The sequence below is a fragment of the Cydia fagiglandana genome, chromosome 3 (genome assembly GCF_963556715.1).
Source record: "Cydia fagiglandana chromosome 3, ilCydFagi1.1, whole genome shotgun sequence".
In the NCBI taxonomy this organism is placed as follows: domain Eukaryota; kingdom Metazoa; phylum Arthropoda; class Insecta; order Lepidoptera; family Tortricidae; genus Cydia; species Cydia fagiglandana.
In genome coordinates, this window is record NC_085934.1 from 3,437,023 (window position 1) to 3,458,444 (window position 21,422).

General features: G+C 36.2%; 1 protein-coding gene across 1 annotated transcript; it reads right to left on the minus strand.

Annotated features, from left to right (window-relative positions):
• Positions 1-1,891: 1,891 nt before the first annotated feature.
• On the minus strand, positions 1,892-19,897 carry LOC134679854 (epidermal retinol dehydrogenase 2-like). The gene is made up of 7 exons (XM_063538766.1): positions 19,771-19,897; positions 19,459-19,662; positions 15,698-15,921; positions 15,095-15,200; positions 14,832-14,961; positions 5,599-5,716; positions 1,892-2,712 (listed from the first exon to the last, which is right to left on the minus strand). Exons 1-7 carry the CDS (start codon positions 19,771-19,773, stop codon positions 2,520-2,522), a joined length of 978 nt encoding a protein of 325 aa, XP_063394836.1. The 5' UTR covers positions 19,774-19,897; the 3' UTR covers positions 1,892-2,519.
• Positions 19,898-21,422: the final 1,525 nt, after the last annotated feature.

Below are 21,422 nucleotides of genomic sequence, written 5' to 3' on the forward strand. Positions count from 1 at the left end.
AATCTTATTTTTATTTTAGATACCTTTAAAATAAGGTAAATTTCAAATTGTAACAACTTGATACCTAATATTTATAGCTTGCTGAAGTATATTTGGTGAAAATTGAATAAATCATACCAATAAAATAATTGTGCCAAGCTTATTTTCACGAAAGCTACATACGTGTTTCTCAAACAATGAATAAAACAATACAATGACATAAAAGGAGAAAAGGTATTCCTTACAACACTAAATTTGAAGGTAAATATATTAGTTGTGTTTTCCGACGCCAGTACACCCATTAATAAACAATTAAATTGTATAAATATGGTTACGAAACTTGTTTTGCAGTCGGATGTCTACTGTACTACGTTGCCGTAATTTTGCTCGTACTATAGAAAGTTGATCACTTATATACATTTCATAAATGGGTCAATGGATTTTACATGAGCACGAAGGCAGTATCAACAATTAACTTCATGAATATTGATATATTCCGAGTAAAATATGTTAATAAAGCAGTAGTTTTCTATAATATCGATCGGTTTTCTTAACGAATAGCATAATACGTACCAATAACCTCGCCGGATCGAAATCTCCACGATAATTTTCAAAAGTCTCAGTCCAGGTGTTGCACTCAAAAACAATAACACATTGCACTTATTAAAACTGCGAATTTAATTGTTGTTTTTTCACAAACTCCAAAAACGCGATAGGAAACGAAACAAAACTCTGGCGAACAACGAAGGCGCCACTGAGCTATTGGTATCAAAGTGACATTTGTGTTTGTGTTGCCTGAGTACAAATTGACTTTAATTGAAATGAGTCCTTTGACAAACTATAATTTTAGTTAAAAAATAAAAGTAATAATAGAATAAAACCCGCAAGCGCTTCGGAACAACTGCATACAAAAATTCTAAATAAGTTCGTTGTGCTTCGGTGTTATACTCTGGCACAGACTTTGTCAGTTGAAAAGGCGGCAAATTTAAAAATTCGCGAAGAGTTTCCCATAGAATTTTTTCAATGACGCCTTTTCTACATGGTAGGGTTAACAACGGCGCTTGCGTCCGCACTACCTAATTTGATCAGACAAACTGATTGGCGAAAAATTGTTCTCGTCTGGACTGGCTTTTATTGAATCAATAAAGTTCAGAACGTCGGTTTCACGAAATATCAGGACATCGTTAAAAATATTTTGAATGTTTTACACTTAAACTCAACTAGAAAAGTTGATTGTGGAAGTAGATTTTTTTATTGTCCTGATTTCACGTGGAACGAAAAACTGCTGTTAGGATGCACTAGGGTAGCACCCGTAGACCGGTCCCCTTTTATAAGGCACGGCAACAGTGTAGATCTAATACTGCTATAATCAAAGGTTATAAAAAAACACTGTCTTTCCTGTAAGTATAAATCTTTTTTAATAATATTACAAAAATACAATGCTCTTAGTAGATCAGTACTATAGCCTTCTGGGGTAATAGTAAAGGATATTTATGCCTGAAGGCTTCAAGGTAATCAATTTTAGTTTTCTTACAGTAAAAATTAATTATACATAGCTTGATTTATAAATATAAACTCTGATAAAGCTTGACTTAGTAACAAACATATCTAAATAGTTGGCAACATTATAACATAAAAAATTTGATACTCGTTTCACGCAAAAGTCGCTAAATCCACGCCCGGTTGCTTAGATCACGCGTCAGTACTGTGGCTTTCCCAGATATTAATCCGGAGCAAGTGCCCTAGGAACATTACTGTACACCATACACACAGAAACTTCAGCCAGAAATCTTCGGAGTAAGGGGTTGTGCACAAATCACGCGAGATGTTTTCGGCTACTTTTTGACCCCCCCTCCCCCTTGGTGATATTTGGTAAGGTTTTTGGCTACCCCCCCCTTCCCCCACACAACCTCACGTGTATTTTTTTTTGAATATTTTTTATTCGACCTAATTTTAAGATAAATAGTCTTGTATATAGAAAATCTTGTTTATTTTTATATTTTTGTTAAATAGACTCGCTATTTTGAAGTGCAGAGTGAAGATCTATGTTTAAAGAGACCGAGAAAAAGTATCTACTTATGTGGTAGGATTTTTTTTCTTAGTTTCGTTCACTGTAGAAAATACACGTGAGGTTTCCTTTATACCCCCCTTCCCCCAACGTGATCAATCGTGATTTTTTCGTGACCTCCACTCCTCGGACCTCGCGTGATTGGTGCACAAGCCCTAATCAAATATAGTTTTCTTACAATAAACCTTAATTATAACTTGATTTATAAATATGAACACTGATATCTTTCTTGCTTCGCTTGACTTAGGGTCGCTTGCAGCAAACCGTCTGTCACTGTTAAAGCGTTCGCAAAATTTTATTGTATGGGAAGTTTCATACTACACTGCTGATTGACGTCATCTAATCTAATCAGTCCGTTAGATGTGGTTGGTGCAACTGGCCCTTAGTGCTTAGTAAGAAAGATATTTAAATAGTTGGCAAAATCATAACATAGAAATCTGATTAACCAGATATTATAATATTAGTACTAGTATCACGCAAAATCCACGCCCGTGTCTAATAGATCCCGTATCAGTACCGTGGCTTTCCTGGGTAATATCCGGAGCAGGTGGCCTAGGAAGAGGAGGTGTTTAGGCACTGATGCTTCGGGGTAATTCCGACGGACACTCTCTAGTATACTGGAGGCTGCCACTTGAGGTGTTATAGTGCCGAAGTAGCTTGGTATCCTGAAACGTAAAAAAAATAAAGAATAAGCATTATTGCTTCGACAGCCTAAAGGCCATCGGAACTTGTATCAGCCCAGAACTGGATTTTAGTAATAAATTACTATTTTATAAGTCTAAAATTCAGCGGTCGGCAACCTTTTAGCAGCCAAGGGCCACATAGTAGTTAACGAAGTTGACGCGGGCCGCACTTTGTTAATATTTGTGACTTTATCAGATATTGTCGTTTGTCAATATTACATAAAAAATAGCCAGGGAGGCTCGCGGGCCGCAAGAGAGAGGTTTTCGGGCCGCATGGAGCCCACGGGCCGCTTGTTGCCGACCGCTGGTCTAAATGACTGGCAACAACGGTTAAAAGCTTCGAGCAACACGGAAGGGAGGCGGCATTCGCACTATTTCCCCTCTGCCGAGGTACAAGATTAGCGCGTCAATATAATCTACCGCGGGTAATAAAACTAGTTGCACTTGGATTTTTCACTAGACCGAGTCCAGACGCGCGCGTGAACACTGCTGCACAAAAATGCCTGTTTGCTCGGTTTTTTGTTATAAAAAGAGGTCGGGGACGTCAAATTTACAAAAAGAAAGTGTTACATTTCACATGTAATATTTTTTTTACATATCATACGTTTAATTACATTTAAATACAATTATTATATTTTAGTCTCAAGTAATTGTTGGATTTATCGATTTTGCTCGCTCAGTACAAATTGCGGATCGGTCGAGCGACAAATCCGACTTCTCATCTCTCAGAATACAATGACATACTTCAACGGAAATGTGTTAGTGTGCGTGTTGTGACACAAGTCACTCGTCCGTACACAAAAAGAGATCGAGGTTTGCAAGATTTGTCTTTGACGTGTGTCATTTTGTATGTATTTGTGTCGTCATTACAGAGGGCCTACCGCGAACCACGTTCGACGTGTTGCCTCCCTGTCACACTTACGTATGAATTTACAAGTGCCATAGAGAGGCAACACGTCGAACGTGGTTCGCGGTAGGGCCTCTGATTGGATTTTGTATGTAAGTGTGTGAGAAGTGCCACTGTGTGCACCTTCCCCCCGCGAAAAATGGCAGAAAGATTTGTACGGTGAGATATAGTGCGTCAAGCAAATCTTGTCAGTAGCAATGTAAAGCAAACTAAAGTAGGGCAACACTCAAAGAGTAGTATTGCGCTAAGAAAAGCAGCAATGTACAATGTACATCGAACCTAAACTTTTTTTCCGCTGAGCGCGCCCGTCAATTCAAATTGTCACTCGCGGATTCTCTATTGAAAATGTTTGAAATTGTTATTAATAGGTATGGACGGACTATTTAAATGCGGTGTGTGATGTTGATAAAAATGATTAACTAATTTGAAGATCTCAAAATAAAATAAGAGGTGGACTATGCCGTTAAACAAGAATGTATGGATAAAATCATTGCTTCAGCAGGTAGATGTCCTACTACTGGATTTTAATATTTTATTAGATTTCTCAGTTGCCACCGTAGGCATTGTAGGCATCTTAGCTTTGATTAAGCACAATCTTATTTAATATATTGATATTTAATGGTGACACAGCAGAAATATCTCTTGAAATAGAATCGATTCAGAATGTAAACAAAGATGATGGCTGTCATTCGCGATCCACATTCCACAGATAAAGCACAGATGACACGCGATTTTCGAATTATTCGAACACAGTGTTGCTAACCCGCGATTTTTCAAATTTGCCGCCGTTTGCTACTGACAAGATTTGCTTGACCCAGTATATCGCTTGGGCCCCTCCCTTCTGACGTGTCGGAAGCCGGTGTTGCTCGAAGGTTAAAAGGCAGCTTAACTGGCAGCTGTGAAATTGTATTAACTTAAAAAGCATTGGTTTACTGCCGTAAAGTTGTAGGTAACGTGAACTTATATAAAGGGAGATATAGTTGCACCAAACAAAGTCTGCAGCGGATTTGATAGCCCACGCAGTGTAAGTGTTATGTATACGTCATAATTTCATAGAAGTTTGACGTTTAAAATGACACTTGTACTGCGTGGGCTATCAAAATCGCTGCAGACTTTTTACGGTCTGACTATACCTACCTACGGATCTCTATAAAAAATTATTATGTCATTTTAATTGTAAAATGTCCCATTTCTAATTTCTATGCATGCTTTCCTTTGAATTTCATCTCGAACTGGCAAATATTGATAATGATAATAAATTGAGGGCAACAGATAAGCGCTAAGTACCTATATGCAATACGGATAATGCTTGACCTTGACTTTACCTTGAAAACGAAATCCCTGGCTTTATGATAGCAAAAAACAACAATGATAACTAACAGGTAAATTGCAATACCTACATGCATTTAATATCAACATTTTAGTACATTCAACCTTCACTGAATCCAAACAAGATTTTGTGTTTCATTTGACAACCGATAGGCACGGGCATATTGCATAATAGTATACAAGCATAATAATATACTACGTGATTTTACATACAAAATCACTAATAGTATTATTAAAGCTTCTATTTTATTATGCAATAGGCCCCAGGATGTTTTTAAACGTGTTAATATTATTCTTTGAGATTTGACTAACATTGTCATACTTACTGGACAATTTTTACTAAAGGATGGGTTTCTAGATCGTATTAAATAAACATAGGGTAATTCGCCAGTAACTGGCCACCCTAAACTAAAAATGAATTATATTTACTTATAAATAGAAATCATTTTAGTATAAGGTGGCCAGTTATTGAAACATTATACTAAAATGAATTCTGTTTATTGGTGAATAGCATTTTCAGTTTAGGACGGCCAGTTACTGGTGAAATACCCTATGTGCTGTCTAATAGAAAACATCCATGTTTAGCCAACATTTATGAACCTAAGTATTTAGATATTATACGATAGACGCACCTTAACCTCAATTCCGAGCTGTCTTCCCCTACGATGAACGGATATATGTGGGTCAGGGTCACGTGGACCCCGTCTATCCTGTTTATTCTGAGGTCCTCCATTAGAGATTCTGCCAGGCCTGGAATGAAACGGGAAATGTATAATATCGCTTTATCGACGTCAGTCAGGGTGCCTTTTATAAAAGTCAATGAAATGTGAACTTTCTCTACATTATTTTGGTACATTTTATAATTCCCGGGTTCTTTCTAGTTCTATTTCTAGGGTTCTAGTTTTATTTGTTTTAGTTTTATTTCTAGGGCCAGATAGCCTGGAAAAACTCCTTATTACTGGCCGCATGGCAAGGAAGCGTAAGGGTGGACGTATGGCCACGCGTTGGGCGGACGGAATAACGTCAGAGACAAACGCCACGTTGCAGGCTAGCATGCACTGGGCCCAAGACAGAGCGGCTTGGAGAGCGCTGGTGAAAAGTGTCCACATTCGGCACGTCCCTCAGCCATGAGGATACGACAAGGAAGAAGTTTTATTTGAAAATGTATTTTGTTTATAATGTATAATGTTCTCATGTTGGATAAACTGGCATTGTGGATGTGGGCATGAAGGCCGCTAAGCTGAAATGGGACTGGGCAGGGCACATCTGCCGAATGCACCAAGAGCGCTGGGCCAAAGTAGCCACCGACTGGATCCCACAGGATGGATCTTGGGGCAGAGGAAAACTCAAACATAGATGATACCTCTACCTCACCTCGATACATTCCGTGTGGAGTGGCGGGAGTGTGCATTAGACAGAGACAAGTGGCAGGAAAGAGGGGAGGCCTTTGCCCAGCAGTGGGACACACTAATAGGCTAAAAAATTGTTCTCATATATTTAAGGCGCTCTTATACTTGAGTTTTACGTTTCCGAGGGGGTGAAGCAGACGGGTGGTAGAACAGGCGGGCGGGCGCCCCGCGCGCCCCGCCGCACCATTCCCGCGCAGCCCGTCTACATCCTTATTCTGGCGCCATCGGTATTCTGAATATTCTGATTTGTAAGTTCCGGGATTTTTTCCGGCAATTAATATCGAATAAGGTTTATTAGCAAATTCGTATTTTAATGAGTACTTAATGAAATACAATATGGGAGGATACCCCGACAAACTAAGAACCTAATCAATCAAATTATACCCAATTATTATGAGACAGAAATTAGTACTTACTTACCTTAAAAATATAATAGAGTTAGACCAAGAAAATTCTGCAACGATTTTTATTGCACACGCAGTGCAAGTGTTATTTTGAACGACAAACCTTTATGAATTTATGATTAACACTTGCTCTGAGTGTGCAATCAAAATCGTCGCAGACTCGGTCTAATTCTAGAAGTCAATTTCGGGCAAGTAGGTATTGAAAATAAGGAAGAATACTGTAGTTCGTTTTTTTTTAGCATTAGAAAGTACTTGAAAGAAGGTAAGCGATCTTGACATGTCTTTTAATTGAAAAGCGCTTTTTAAAAATCAGTAACTATTACTTATGAAAGCTTATTTTATGGTGTACTTTCGTTTCGGCCAAATACATTTCGCCAAATTTCACTTCCCAACAAACTTATCGCAATAGTTTCATTTCCCAAAGGAACCTTTAGCAAAGTTACACTTCGCATATAATTTATTTGGTCAAATTATCATTTGGCATGATTTTACTTTGTCAAATGTTATTGGAACAAAAACTTATTTAGCAAACGTTTTTTATTGTCTAATATTATATTCCAAAAAGATGTTTGGTCAAAATTGTCACTTCGCAAATTTGATAGGCATCTCTATTTAAATTTGTACTTTTTGTTATCTTCTATCTATCTATATATATAAATGCAAGTGTCCTGACTGACTGACTGACTGACTGACTGATTCATCAACGCAGAGCCGAAACTACAAAAGCCAGAAAGTTGAAATTTGCACACCAGATTGCATTTATAAAGTGTACAAGAGATAAGAAGCGATTTTGAGAAATTCAACCCCTAAGGGGGTTAAAAAGGGGATGAAAGTTAGTATGGGGTTAAAGTTTTCTTTTAAGCTAGGAATTTGAAACTTCGTAAAAAGATATATTATTAAAATACAAGAAAACTAATTTCAGCGTTTTTGAAAATTCATCCCTTGAGGTGGTGAAAAAGGGGTTGAAAGTTTGTATATATATCAAAAAAATTTCCGAGTGGGGGACTTGAATATTTGTATTTAGGGATATTATCTGAAGACAGGAAAAGTAATTTCAGCGTTTTGTAAAATTCATTAACAGGGTTAAAAAGGGGTTGAAAATTTTAATCCATTACAAATGCTTTGAAACTTCTTAGAAAGGCATAATAGCCGATAAGAAAAAAAAGTGATTGCAACGTTTTTAGAAATTTTACCCCTAAGGGGGTTAAAAAGGGGATGAAAGTTCGTCTTCGGGTGCAAATTTTATTTTAAGCTAGGAACTTGAAACTTTGTAAAAACGTATCAAATTCAAAAATAAGAAAACTAATTTCAGCGTTTTAGAAAATTCATCCCCCAAGGTGGTGAAAAAGGGGTTGAAAGTTTGTATGGATATCAAAAATTTTTTCGAGCGCGGGACTTGAATCTTTGTATTTGGGGATATTATTAGAAGACAATAAAAGTCATTTCAGCGTTTTGTAAAATTCATCCCCTAACAGGGTTAAAAAGGGGATGAAAGTTTGTATGGGGTTAAAGTTTTCTTTTGAGCTAGGAATTTGAAACTTCGTTAAAAGATATATTATTAAAATACAAGAAAAGTAATTTCAGCGTTTTAGAAAATTCATCCCTCAAGGTGGTGAAAAAGGGGTTGAAAGTTTGTATGGATATCAAAAAATTTTTCGATCGCGGGACTTGAATCTTTGTATTTGGGGATATTATTAGAAGACAATAAAAGTAATTTCAGCGTTATGTAAATTTCATCCCCTAACAGGGTTAAAAAGGGGATGAATGTTTGTATGGGGTTAAAGTTTTCTTTTGAGCAAGGAATTGGAAACTTCGTTAAAAGATATATTATTAAAAACAAGAAAACTAATTTCAGCGTTTTTGAAAATTCATCCCCTAAGGTGGTGAAAAAGGGGTTGAAAGTTTGGATCCATTACAAATGGTTTTGAAACTTCTTAGAAAGGCATAATAGCCGATTACAAAAAAAAGTAATTGCAACGTTTTTGGAATTTCAACCCCTAAGGGGGCTAAAAAGGGGATGAAAGTTCGTCTGCGGGTGCAAATTTTATTTTAAGCTAGGAACTTGAAACTTTGTAAAAACGTATCAAATTCAAAAATAAGAAAACTAATATCAGCGTTTTTGAAAATTCATCCCCTATGGTGGTGAAACCGGGGTTGAAAGTTTGTATGGATATCATAAATTTTTTCGAGCGCGGGATTTGAATCTTTGTATTTGGGGATATTATTAGATGACAATGAAAATGATTTCAGCGATGTGTAAAATTCATCCCCTAGCAGGGTTAAAATGGGGTTCAAAGTTTGAATCCATTACAAATGCTTTGAAACTTCTTAGAAAGACATATTAGCCGATTACAAAAAGAGTAATTGCAACGTTTTTAGAAATTCAGGCCCTAAGGGGGTTAAAAAGGGGATGAAAGTTCGTCTTTGGCTTTAATTTTATTTTAAGCTAGGAACTTGAACTTTTTGCAAAAAAAGGTATTAAATTAAAAAACATGAAAACTAATTCAAGCATTTTTATAAATTATCCCCCAAGGTGGTGAGAAAGGGGTTGAAAGTTTGTATGGAGATCAGATATTTTATGAGTGCCGAACTTGAATCTTTGTATAAGGGCATAGGTACCTATTATGAGAATACAAAAAAAGTAATTTCAGCAACCAACATCAAAATCCACTTGACTTAAAACTTCATACCACTTGCATATGAAAATTATAGGTACTAAAGATGTAAAATGTTGAAGATAAGATTCCACGCGGACGAAGTCGCGGGCAACAGCTAGTGTTAATATAGGTACGTTAAATTCTATGTAATTTGGGTGGGTTGGGTTAGGGTTGAACTGCGATCCTCACAAAACGGAACCGCTATCAGAAAAGTGGGTTAGGTTAGGTTAAAACTGTGACTCTCACAGAATCGAAATGCTATTAGAAAAGTGGGTTAGGTTAGGTTAGAACTGCGATCCTTACAGAAACGAAATACTATGTACTAGAAAAAGGTCATCGAAGTGGAATAATTAATTTAATAGAATAACGAGATGTTAAAAAATTTGCTTGACATTTTAAACTAAAATGTGGTTTAAATATTGGTGTTTTTTACTATTTTTGGGTTATAATGAGTCATCATCATCATCATCATCATCTCAGCCATAAGACGTCCACTGCTGAACATAGGCCTCCCCCTTGGACCTCCATTCGTACCGGTTGGAAGCCACCCGCATCCAGCGTTATAATGATTGCTTTGGTGTTATTTGCTTTAATAGAATAGCAAAATGTAACAAATTTGGTTGTCATTTTACATTAAAATGGAGTTTTAATTTTAGTGATCATTTACTACATATTTTTGGCAGTAAGAATGTTTTTTTTGACGTTACATTTTACTATGTATATGTAATGATCAGTTAAATACTAAACAAATAAAATTCTGCAGCCTCCACTTTATTGGTATGTAAATTGTATGCCATGCAATATTTTGGGACATGTAAGTTATGCTTAAAATGATACATTTGACTAAATAATATTTGGTAAAATGAAACTTGTCCAAGTAATTATTTGCTAAACATAACTTGCCAAAAAAGACTATTGCTAACAGAAAATTTGCGATAAGTTGTTTTGCCTAACATTTTTTTGGGAAATGATAATTTGGGAAACATAGTTTGGGATGTGATACTTTGGGAAACGATTTTGGCCCATTCGTTAGTAAACCTTATTTTATACAGGGTGATTCATGAGACGTGAGCAGGACTAACACTGCGCATTTCGTAAATTATAAGCAACTGTTTCGTATCAGTATTAGTGAGGTTAACGTTAATTTTCTAGTCGTGTTGAAAAAAGAGGTAATTAATTTATTTACCGCATGCATGGTGACCCTAAAATTAGAATACTAAACTACCGATAATCTGTGTCAAATTGAATGTCAACACTGTCATTACGGTGTAGTTACTTTTGAAAACTCGTATCTCACTCAAGTTGACAGTTTATTTTCTTCGTAATCAAAATGCTGTCATTACGGTTAAAGAGGTTTTATGTTTATTAATTAGGTCTTGTAGGGTGACCATTGTTCTAGAGAATTAAATTTGCCCTCACCAAAAAGTTAAAAACTAGGAAAAAGTGTGGTCGTTTCACCTAAATACGACGGTGATCGATCAATTATCACTTACTGAGTATGCAGGATTATTCCTGCTCACGTCTCATGAATCACCCTGTATATTAGGACTTTTATTTTATATAAAATTAATCAACATTTGGCATGATGTGTCACATCCCCGTAGCTGCAGGCGTCCATAGGTTATGGTGAATGCGGGTCGTATGCTTGCTTGCCACCAGTGTGGTATATAAAAACAGAATTTTTTTAAATAAATTTCCATATAGCACGGTACGGACTAGGTGGAAATAAGGTAGAAGTACTAGTGCTCAACGCTGCACTAGTATTCGACTCGGGCACTTTATGTCAAATTAAATTTGAATACAAAAAGATCGTCGCCGTTCAAATTTAACCTATATTACTTTGACATAAAGTATAGTGTGTAGCTTTCAAATAGAGCTCAACGGCTAATCCTATTGTCTATTGTTAAGTAAAACAGCACGTGCTACTGTGTACCTGCAAAAAAGGGTCTTAATTATTTTATTTTGCACCTGAGGGCGGGCTAGGCCAACGCTCAAAAAACCAGTGTAGGTGCGCTCTTCGATAACGCGCCTTTGTTAGGCATCTCGATGACACATTTTAGACTGGTTCTGTAGCGTTCGACTCGCCGGCACTCAGTAACCGAAGTACGTATTTTTATGCAGGTGGTTGTGGCACGTGGCACGAGCGGTTTTACTTAATAATAGACAATAGGATTAGCCGTCGAGCTCTATTTGAAAGCTACACTCTATACCCATGTCGAATACTAGTGCAGCGTCGAGCACTAGTACTTCTACCTTCCCTAATATTAAACATAAAACCAGTTTAGGCATTTTTCGACCACTTCCCTTAAAACGCATGTAGGTATCTCGGAAACTAAAAGCGGTGAAATGGTTACCACCATACACTAAACACTCCCTCATAGGTATTTGAATCCCGTACACATATGTTTAAAAATGATTCAATTTGATTAATTTAATAGTACTGGAGTCAGTTACGGATCGCTGCCATATATGACCCAAATTTTTTTTATTAAGCTATGAGCTTCATCACATATGATCTCTGAGTAATTCTAAGCATTTCTAGCCTCGGAGGCGATAAGAAGCGTGCGTCTAGTCGAGGAGGGCGGAGTACAAAGATGGCCGCCACCCGTCATCATTCAAAAAAATCTGTTCTGGTCTTGGTGGCTACTAGGGCAAGTTTGGTATCATTTTCGTATAAACCGAAGACGTGGAATTCATTGCTGATATTTGTTTTTTTTCAGTTTGATAGTAATTTTGCAAGAAAAACGTAAAAAGATAAAAATTTGGGATGGAGGTTTTTGCTTTGAGAGCTAATAACTTTTGTATAGTGGCCAAAAGTATCATACAAAAAATACTATAATAAAGCGCAATTCATGCAGCTTCTAAACATATACATGTTTAGTAATATCCTACTGGAAAAAGATGGTGAAAAAAATATTAAATGACCGCAGCGCGGGTAGTTGGACTCTCGCTAGGCGGCGTTTATCTTACAAAATGGTCGAGTACGAGTATCAACGTAGGTAACTATGCTTACTTTGCTAGATTTTATGATGACGAATAAAATGCTTTCTGTATATTTAATGTCCGCAGTTTCCAGTACACAGACATAATTCTGGTATAGGTTAAAAAAATACACACAGGTATCCCCATGTCTAAAGAGGAGGGCGGCTCGCTTAACAAATAAGATCATGTACAACCGCAATTTCAGGTTGGGTTAGGTTAGGTTCGTTAGTTACCTTTTATCCCTCAGAGGGGCTTCGTTGGTTTGTCACCAAGTCATACTTGCATAACCTATATTAGTATGACAAATATACATAGCTGTTATGATTTCTAAATGTAAGCTCTCCGCATAATAGGTAGTTATTTGTTTTACAAGGGGGCAAAGTTGTTGTTTAACCGCTCGTGCTAATATTGATACCCGATCAAGCGAAAGATTTCAAAATTGAACCACGAGCGTAGTGAGTGGTTCGAAAAATGGAATCTTGAGCGTTGTCAGGGTTTCAAAGAACGAGGGTTAAACAAAATTTGCCGCCGAGTGAAACACATAATTTTTCACCGCACCAACCTGAAGCAAATATTAAATGTAAAATATCAAACAAAATCAAACCAAATCAAATCCAAATGAATGTTATGTGCAGGTTGAATTTATTTATTAAAAACAGCAAGTAAGTACCTATAAAATTACTTAAAGTGAGTTATAGCATGAAAATTATCGTGAAAAGAGGCAAAATATTTAGCCTCTTCCTAAGTAGTACAATTTCTCTCATAAATAGTGTTTTAATATTATCAGCAAAAATAAGAGCGCTATTTTATTAGAATAATTTCATTTATAATAGTTATTTCTCGGACCCGTGTATATCCTTAAACTACGTTCAAAAGAGAGGTATGGGCACTGTGAATGTCATCTCGCTTTGTGTGGTAGGGCACAGCACAGCGGATGTCATTCCAGATCTATCCGAGCAGAGCCCAACTGGGGAAGTACGTACTTACCTCCTCCACCTTACAGAAAACACCGGTCAAATAACACTAGGCCCCACTCAAATCGTTGCAAGTGCATTAAAATTAAAGTGCATAAAATTATGTCTGTATGATGAATTATGTCTGGATGAAAGTATTTTATTCGTCATCATAAAATCTAGCAAAGTAAGCATACCGACGTAGATACTCGTACTCGATCATTTTGTAAGATAAACGACGGTCCGCAAGATAAACGAAAGTCCAACTACCCGCGCTGCGGTCATTTAATAATTTTTTCACCATCTTTTTGCAGTAGGATATTACTCAACGTGTATATGTTTAGAATCTGCATGAATTACGCTTTATTATAGTATTTTTTATATGATATTTTTGGCCACTATACAAAAGTTATTAGCTCTCAAAGCAAAAACCTCCATCCTAAATTTTCATCTTTTTACGTTTTTCTTGTAAAATTACTATGAAGCTGAAAAAAACAAATATCAGCAATGAATTCTACGTCTCCGGTTTATACGAAAATGATACAAATCTTGCCCTGGTAGCCACCAGGACCAGAACAGATTTTTTTGAATGATGACGGGTGGCGGCCATCTTTGTACCCCCCCTCCCCTTATTGCTTCCCAGGCTTGAAATGCTTAGAATTACTCAAAGATCATATGTGATGAAGCTCATAGTTTAATAATTTTTTTTTGGGTCAACTTCATAACTGACTCCGCTATAGCCTTTAATAAAATATGTTTACACAATTTATCAATCGTGACTGAATTCCGGATTGGTTAGATGGGCGTGTGCCTTTGCTTCCCAACTTGTTATAAAATGACAATATGACGGGCGAATGTCTGAAATGTCACAGTAATTGAGAATTATTTTGCTTTTCTTCGTAATTATGTTGAAAAACATTGTGTGTATAACATATTTGCATATTTATACAGTGGTTACCCATTTTATGAAACGTCCACTAAACTAGCATAGGTCCGACGCTGGCAGTGGCCACGGGCGTACTGGCGCGGGGAATGGGCGCAAGGTATTGCCGCGTAGGGTGTAATTTAGTAGGCAAAAGTTGAATTCATAAAATTATGAATGAAAAGATTAACGTATCGATAAAAGGACCAGCAATAACGAAGATTTACTTAAAAGCTATCGAATGAGGTAAGTTTCATATCCATTTTCGTCGTAGTACTTCTAAAATATGGATCAAAAGACAGCTTTAAGCATGTTTTCAACTTAAGATTCTATCGAAAAAATAATGAGCCGTTGTGTTTCTGACAAGCAATAACGTAGTTCAAGGACTAAAGTTATACATACTAGAAAATAATGCATGAAATCCTTGTAAAAGTCTGTAAATATGGTTACAAAAAAGCGCATTTTACTACACACCGCGCCTTAAGTGAATTTGTAATTGTTATGAGAATAAAGATTCTTTAACCATATAATTAGTTACCTTGGACTGCAAACTGTGCGACACTCAACGGCATCTGATCCTTGATGTAGCTGAGACCAGCCACTGAAGTCAGCGCTACTATGTGGCCGCGGTTCTTCGCTTTCATGGCTGGGATGAACTGGTCTATGAGCTGAAATTAATACATAAGAAAATCTTAATTTTTATACCCTAGCTAGTTGAATGGGGAAAGCCACAGAAATATGATTGTAAATAATGTAAATGTCTGTAGTTGAAACGCACACCGCAGACTATTTATATCTTACCCAGAAAAACGATGTAAGTGTGAGATCCAAAGTTTCATGTATGTCTTGCGGAGGTTGCGTGAGCAGAGACCGAGGACTGGGAATGCCGCAGCAATTGAACAGCATGCTGAAATTGAAGAGTTCATGTATGCATTAATATGACAATAACAAACTGCAGTTTGTTTGTGTTTGCGATTTTAGGGTTCCATACCTCAAAACGAAAAAACGGAACCCTTATAGGATCACACGTGCGTCTGTCTGTCTGTCCGTCTGTCACAGCCTATTTTCTCGGAAACTACTGGGCCAATTAGGTTGAATTTAGGTACACATAATATGTAAATTAGTGACCCAAAGATGGACATGTAATCTAAAATTTTGAAAAAAATACACAAAATAGTTCTTTACCAATAGATGACAGGAAAACCTATTAGAAATATGCAGTCAAGGGTGAGTCTTAATGTATGGGACCCTTGGAAAGCGAGACCGACTCGCACTTGGCCGGTTTTTTTAGTAATTGTTTAGTTTTGATGATTCAGACAGGTTTGAAACTCCTTAAATACAGCTTACTACTCATATGGCGTATGTTTCACTTCTCAATTTTAAAATGAAATCTAGGACACTTACCTAACGAAACCTATCTCCTTCCGCACTTGCGCCGCCAACTCCTCAACATTTTGCTTCTTCGTGATATCACAGGTGAAGCTAAGAGCCGAGCCACCACGCCGCTTGATCGCTTCCAGGGTATTCTTGTTGTTGGCAATGTTCTTGTCTACACAGAGCACAATAGCACCTAGATCTGAGAGCTGGATGGCTAGCTCCCGGCCTACTCCTCTGCCAGAGCCTATGACCTATAAAATGAGAAATATACATTTTTAAAATATTGTTCATATCATGAGTATTTTTCCTTAATAATGCAATATAGTGCCATGCCTTATGGGAAACGATCGCAGAGATAGTTCAGAGCCGGAAACCGCTACCAACTTTTAGTATGTTGTTGGGCATGGCATTGGATCTCCAAAACTGTCGGGAGACGGCGGCGCCGGTCATCTACTTCAGCGGAATGACGTCATCAAAATGACTCCCGCTTCGTTGCGAATATTGCATACTGCACCCAAACTATGCATAGCACATACACCTGTGGGGTATTAAATGAAAGCCAATTAAATAAACTATACTTTATTTATACAAAGTGTATCAAAATATGCAACAGTTTAAGAGAAATTTACTAAATAATAAAAATTACGTAAAAAAATATGCGATTATTTGGGTTTTACAACCAAACCAAAAGTCGGACGATAAAGCAATGTACTACAACATTAAAGATGACGTTTCAAGCCATACACTGATATCAATAAAATCAAAATTGGACCAAATATGTGGAAATTATGCATCAAAATGTAGATATTTGCCCATACAAATGCATAAAAGTTAAAAAAATCCAAATTAGTTATTTTCAGGATAATCCGCATAAGCTTCTAGTATGTTATTAGCAATATGACCTGGATTCTAAAACTGCCGGGAGACCATCTCTGTTGTTCCTCAGTTACAAATAATGACGTCATACAAATAATCACTGCCGAATTTCGTAAAATGTAAATTATAGCTATACTATGAGTCACACATACATGTGTGTTACATGTAATGAAAGGTTATTAAATTTAGTATGATTCACCTAAACATTATTTGTAAAAAAAATGTACGGTTTAAGAGCTAGAAACAAAGAAATACCACTTTTTATGGAAAAAGTAGATGTATATCAATTTTATAGCTAAACTAAAATCGTCAATAAAACGTTGCATATAACATTTAAAAAACCAGTTATTCAACTATACATCACAGTTTAAATTTTACATTTCCGACAAAAACTGTGGAAGTTGTGGAAAAAAAACTAAAGCGCCCCAACAATTCTACCTTAATGCGCTCATATTATGCAAAGAATAGTTCTAATTATCGAGTATTAAATGAATGAACATTACATAAAATACATGAAAACGACATTTTCGAATGGAACCATAATTAAAAAAATAATAATTTACTTGATAAGTAAGCAAAATACTGTTTCTTTAAGTACCTAATCTCCTCCTTTCAAAGTCGGTTAAAATATAGCTTTTATGACCTGGGCTACAAAGACAAATAAATTGACACCTAATTTATCAAAATCAGTTCAGTAGTTTCATGCAAACGGTACCTACACATGCAATAATTAGACCTTTACTATTATGGCCTGGCGTGGCTTGGCATCTAACGTTGAAACCCTCAGGCCGTAGATGTTAGCTCGATGAGTTAGCAAGATGCCTTATGGAGGCTTCGAATGACCAGAGGGGTGACCTGTATTTCGGAGGATCAGAGGGAAAATTCTGCCAGCCTTCTCAGCTCAGCCTTGAAACCCTTACACCACTCAAGATTCCACTTTTATAAGAATATCCAACTGAACTGAAGAATAGGGCAGAGTGACGCTCTTTTGTGTCAGAGGCCAAGATCCTCTTTGCTTTGGGTCACTGAGCCAGTGATGTATGTATGTATAAGGCTAATCGAGGCTTAAGCTTAAATATATAATTATGTATCGCATTAAGTGAACTGATATGGCATTTACCTCGATAAGGCATTTTGTATTAGGCATGTACCTACTTACTGGCATGTAACTTTACATTTCTCTAATAATGTAGCGTTAGGCCATGACAATAAGAGTCTATTTCATGTTAATATTTACCGCGACTACAGCAGCAACTGCTGTCTACGTATGTAATTATGTATTTTTTACATGAAACAACTGATCTGATTTTGATAAATGAGATGTCAATTTATTTGTCTTTGTAGCCCAGGTCACAAAAACCACATTTTAACCGACTTTGAAAGGAGGAGATTATGTACTTAAAGAAACAGTATTTTGCTTACTTATCAAGTAAATTATTATTTTTTTAAGTATGGTTCCATTCGAAAATGTCGTTTTCATGTATTTTATGTAATGTTCATTCATTTAATACTCGATAATTAGAACTATTATTTGCATAATATGAGCGCATTAAGGTAGAATTGTTGGCGCGCTTTAGTTTTCTTTCCACAACTTCCACAGTTTTTATCGAAAATGTAAAATTTAAACTGTGATGTATAGTTGAATAACTGGTTTTTTAAATGTTATATGCAATGTTTTATTGACGATTTTAGTTTAGCTATAAAATTGATATACATCTACTTTTTCCATTAAAAGTGGTATTTCTTTGTTTCTTTGTAGCTCTTAAACCGTACATTTTTTTTTACAAATAATGTTTAGGTGAATCATACTAAATTTAATAACCTTTCATTACATGTAACACACATGTATGTGTGACTCATAGTATAGCTATAATTTACATTTTACGAAATTCGGCAGTGATTATTTGTATGACGTCATTATTTGTAACTGAGGAACAACAGAGATGGTCTCCCGGCAGTTTTAGAATCCAGGTCATATTGCTAATAACATACTAGAAGCTTATGCGGATTATCCTGAAAATGACTAATTTGGATTTTTTTAACTTTTATGCATTTGTATGGGCAAATATCTACATTTTGATGCATAATTTCCACATATTTGGTCCAATTTTGATTTTATTGATATCAGTGTATGGCTTGAGACGTCATCTTTAATGTTGTAGTACATTGCTTTATCGTCCGACTTTTGGTTTGGTTGTAAAACCCAAATAATCGCATATTTTTTTACGTAATTTTTATTATTTTGTAAATTTCTCTTAAATTGTTGCATATTTTGATACACTTTGTATAAATAAAATATAGTTTATTTAATTGGCTTTCATTTAATACCCCACACGTGTATGTGCTATGCATAGTTTGGGTGCAGTATGCAATATTCGCAACGAAGCGGGAGTCATTTTGATGACGTCATTCCGCTGAAGTAGATGGCCGGCACCGCCGTCTCCCGGCAGTTTTGGAGACCCAATGCCATGCCCAACAACATACTAAAAGTTGGTAGCGGTTTCCGGCTCTGAACTATATTCCCATAAGGCATATGACTAATACAATTATTTTGCTCATTTAATTATTACACATACGAAAAACCTTACAGTGCAAAAGACATTCTCTACCGGTCATTATGGCAAAGCAGAGAGGTTGTCGATGATTGGTGCTACTACCATTACAACAGCAAAAAAGATAACTAAGTATAAATATGTTGAGAAAAGAAAAAGAAGTTGTTTTTTGTAGGAATCATATGGATACAAAATTTATTGCCTCCACATTTGTTGGGGTATTGCTCTTGCTACAGAAGCATAATGAATGACATCCAAAACCATCAAAATTCCATTCTAAATTTAAAACCTCAAATCTTTCTTTGCTACTGGAACTCCAGGAGCAAAAAAAACAACTTCTAGGGCACAGATAACACTTACTAAAGCCGTCTCCATATTCAAGGACTTCATGGGAGGAGGCCAGAACAGCTCATATGTAGCCTGCATAATGGCCAAGGCTGCATTCACCCACACCCACATAAAGTCTATCATCAGGATGCCCAGTGAGTACACACGGAGCAGCAACTTGATGGGAAACATTATGTTCAGGATGATGCCAAATATTGTATCCAGCTGACGGTTCTCCTTAAAAAAAATGTAGGTATGATTAAAATTCAGTAAAAAAAGTTACATTTTTTTTCTATATAGAATTAGAGTCAAATTTTAGGACACAGAATATTAAATTCGACTTACCATTTTGCTAGAGGATATGAACTACATAAAAATCCGTATAATTTACTGAAAGTTTTTAAAGTCACTTGTATTCCAGAAATTTGTATGACTGACGAAATGAATCGTAATCAGAGAGACACGGTATTTGGTCACCTTATTGCGAAACGGAACTGAATTTATTCATTTACAATTTGATAATAAATAAACTTGATAACGGACCTTTCTGATAAAAGTTAAAAGTTGTTCAAGATCATTGTATTTTGATTAAGGTTGACAGTCAATTTTTTTTTTTTTTTTTTCTTTGTATGGACTTGGGGGCGGTGTTGCCCGTAGCCAACGTCAAGTAAAAGGGTAGGAAATTAAACGCGGAAAGGAATAAAGGAACGGAATTTGGAAAAAGTGGTCAGGTCAGGTATAAGAATACAATGTGATAATGGTAAATATACTTAATACTATACTTTTATATTATTATGAGAGATGAACCATGCTAAGATGTTATATACATCATGATTAATAAGCAAGGAAGGGATGTCTGTTGGAAAGGGAATATGTTTAGATTGTAAAGTTTCCATGAAAACAGTGCGATCGTACAAGGGACAAGAAAAGAATATATGGTTAATATCAGCCACCTCAGCACCACAGTCACATTTAGGATCATCAATAAATTTAAATCTAGCAAGATCAGAAGGAGTACTTGTATGGCCTAGTCTCATGCGTGTTAAACATGATATTTCGCGTCTATTGAAGTTTTTATTGTAAAACCACGGCTTTATAGGGATGTCGTTTTGGATCTTAAGATAATAACTTCCAGATTCTAAGCCGCTCCAAAACCAAAAGAACTCCCAGGCTAACCTGAGATATCTTTTGGGGAGCAACAGAAGATCATGGCAGTAATTTTTATATGGAAATATATCACCAGAAGCAACAGCATCTACGGCCAGACGATCAGCTTTCTCATTTCCGGAAATACCACAATGACTTGGCACCCATACAAAATTTATAGTAAACCCTTTCTTTTCGCATTTTAACAAGATGTTTCGGATTTCATATAACAAAGGGTAACTGTTTGTCATTTTGAAAGGAGATTTTAATAGAATTTGGAGGCAACTTTTAGAATCGGAAAAAATTACACATTTATTTAAATTGAACATGCAAACATACTCAACAGCTTTATAAATACCGAATAGTTCTCCAGTAAATACCGAAGATTCTGGAGGGAGTTTAATTTTTTGTACAACATTATACTGGTGATGAAATACACCAACCCCTACACAAGTATTTGTAGAAGGTTTTGATGCATCTGTGTATATGTGATGCCAACCAGACCAATTTTCGCCCACTAAGTTGTTAAATACAGGTTGAGCACTTATTATATCCTTAGAAATATTGGAGTCTAGAAAAACTTGCGGAGAAATAATCAAAGAGTCAAAATCTTTCTCATATATAGGAAGGTTAATATGTCTGACAGTAGGAGAAGATAGAGACAAAAATTTAAGGTAGCTATTAATTATACAAGGAGGAGATCTATTACGCCAATATGGAGACGACTGCATATGATCATAAAGAGTCGATAATTTTGTGATAAGAGGATGTACCGAAAATTGCATAGTCCTAAAAATGAATCTGTCGGATAAAAATTGACGTCTCAAATGCGCAGGTGGATCAACACACTC

Coding starts and splice junctions, on each gene's coding strand:
- LOC134679854 (XM_063538766.1), bottom strand. Junction 15,201..15,697: donor AAGGAGATAGGTTTCGTTAG/GTAAGTGTCCTA, acceptor CTTCAATTTCAG/CATGCTGTTCAATTGCTGCG. Junction 5,717..14,831: donor CGCACAGTTTGCAGTCCAAG/GTAACTAATTAT, acceptor GTTTCATTCCAG/GCCTGGCAGAATCTCTAATG.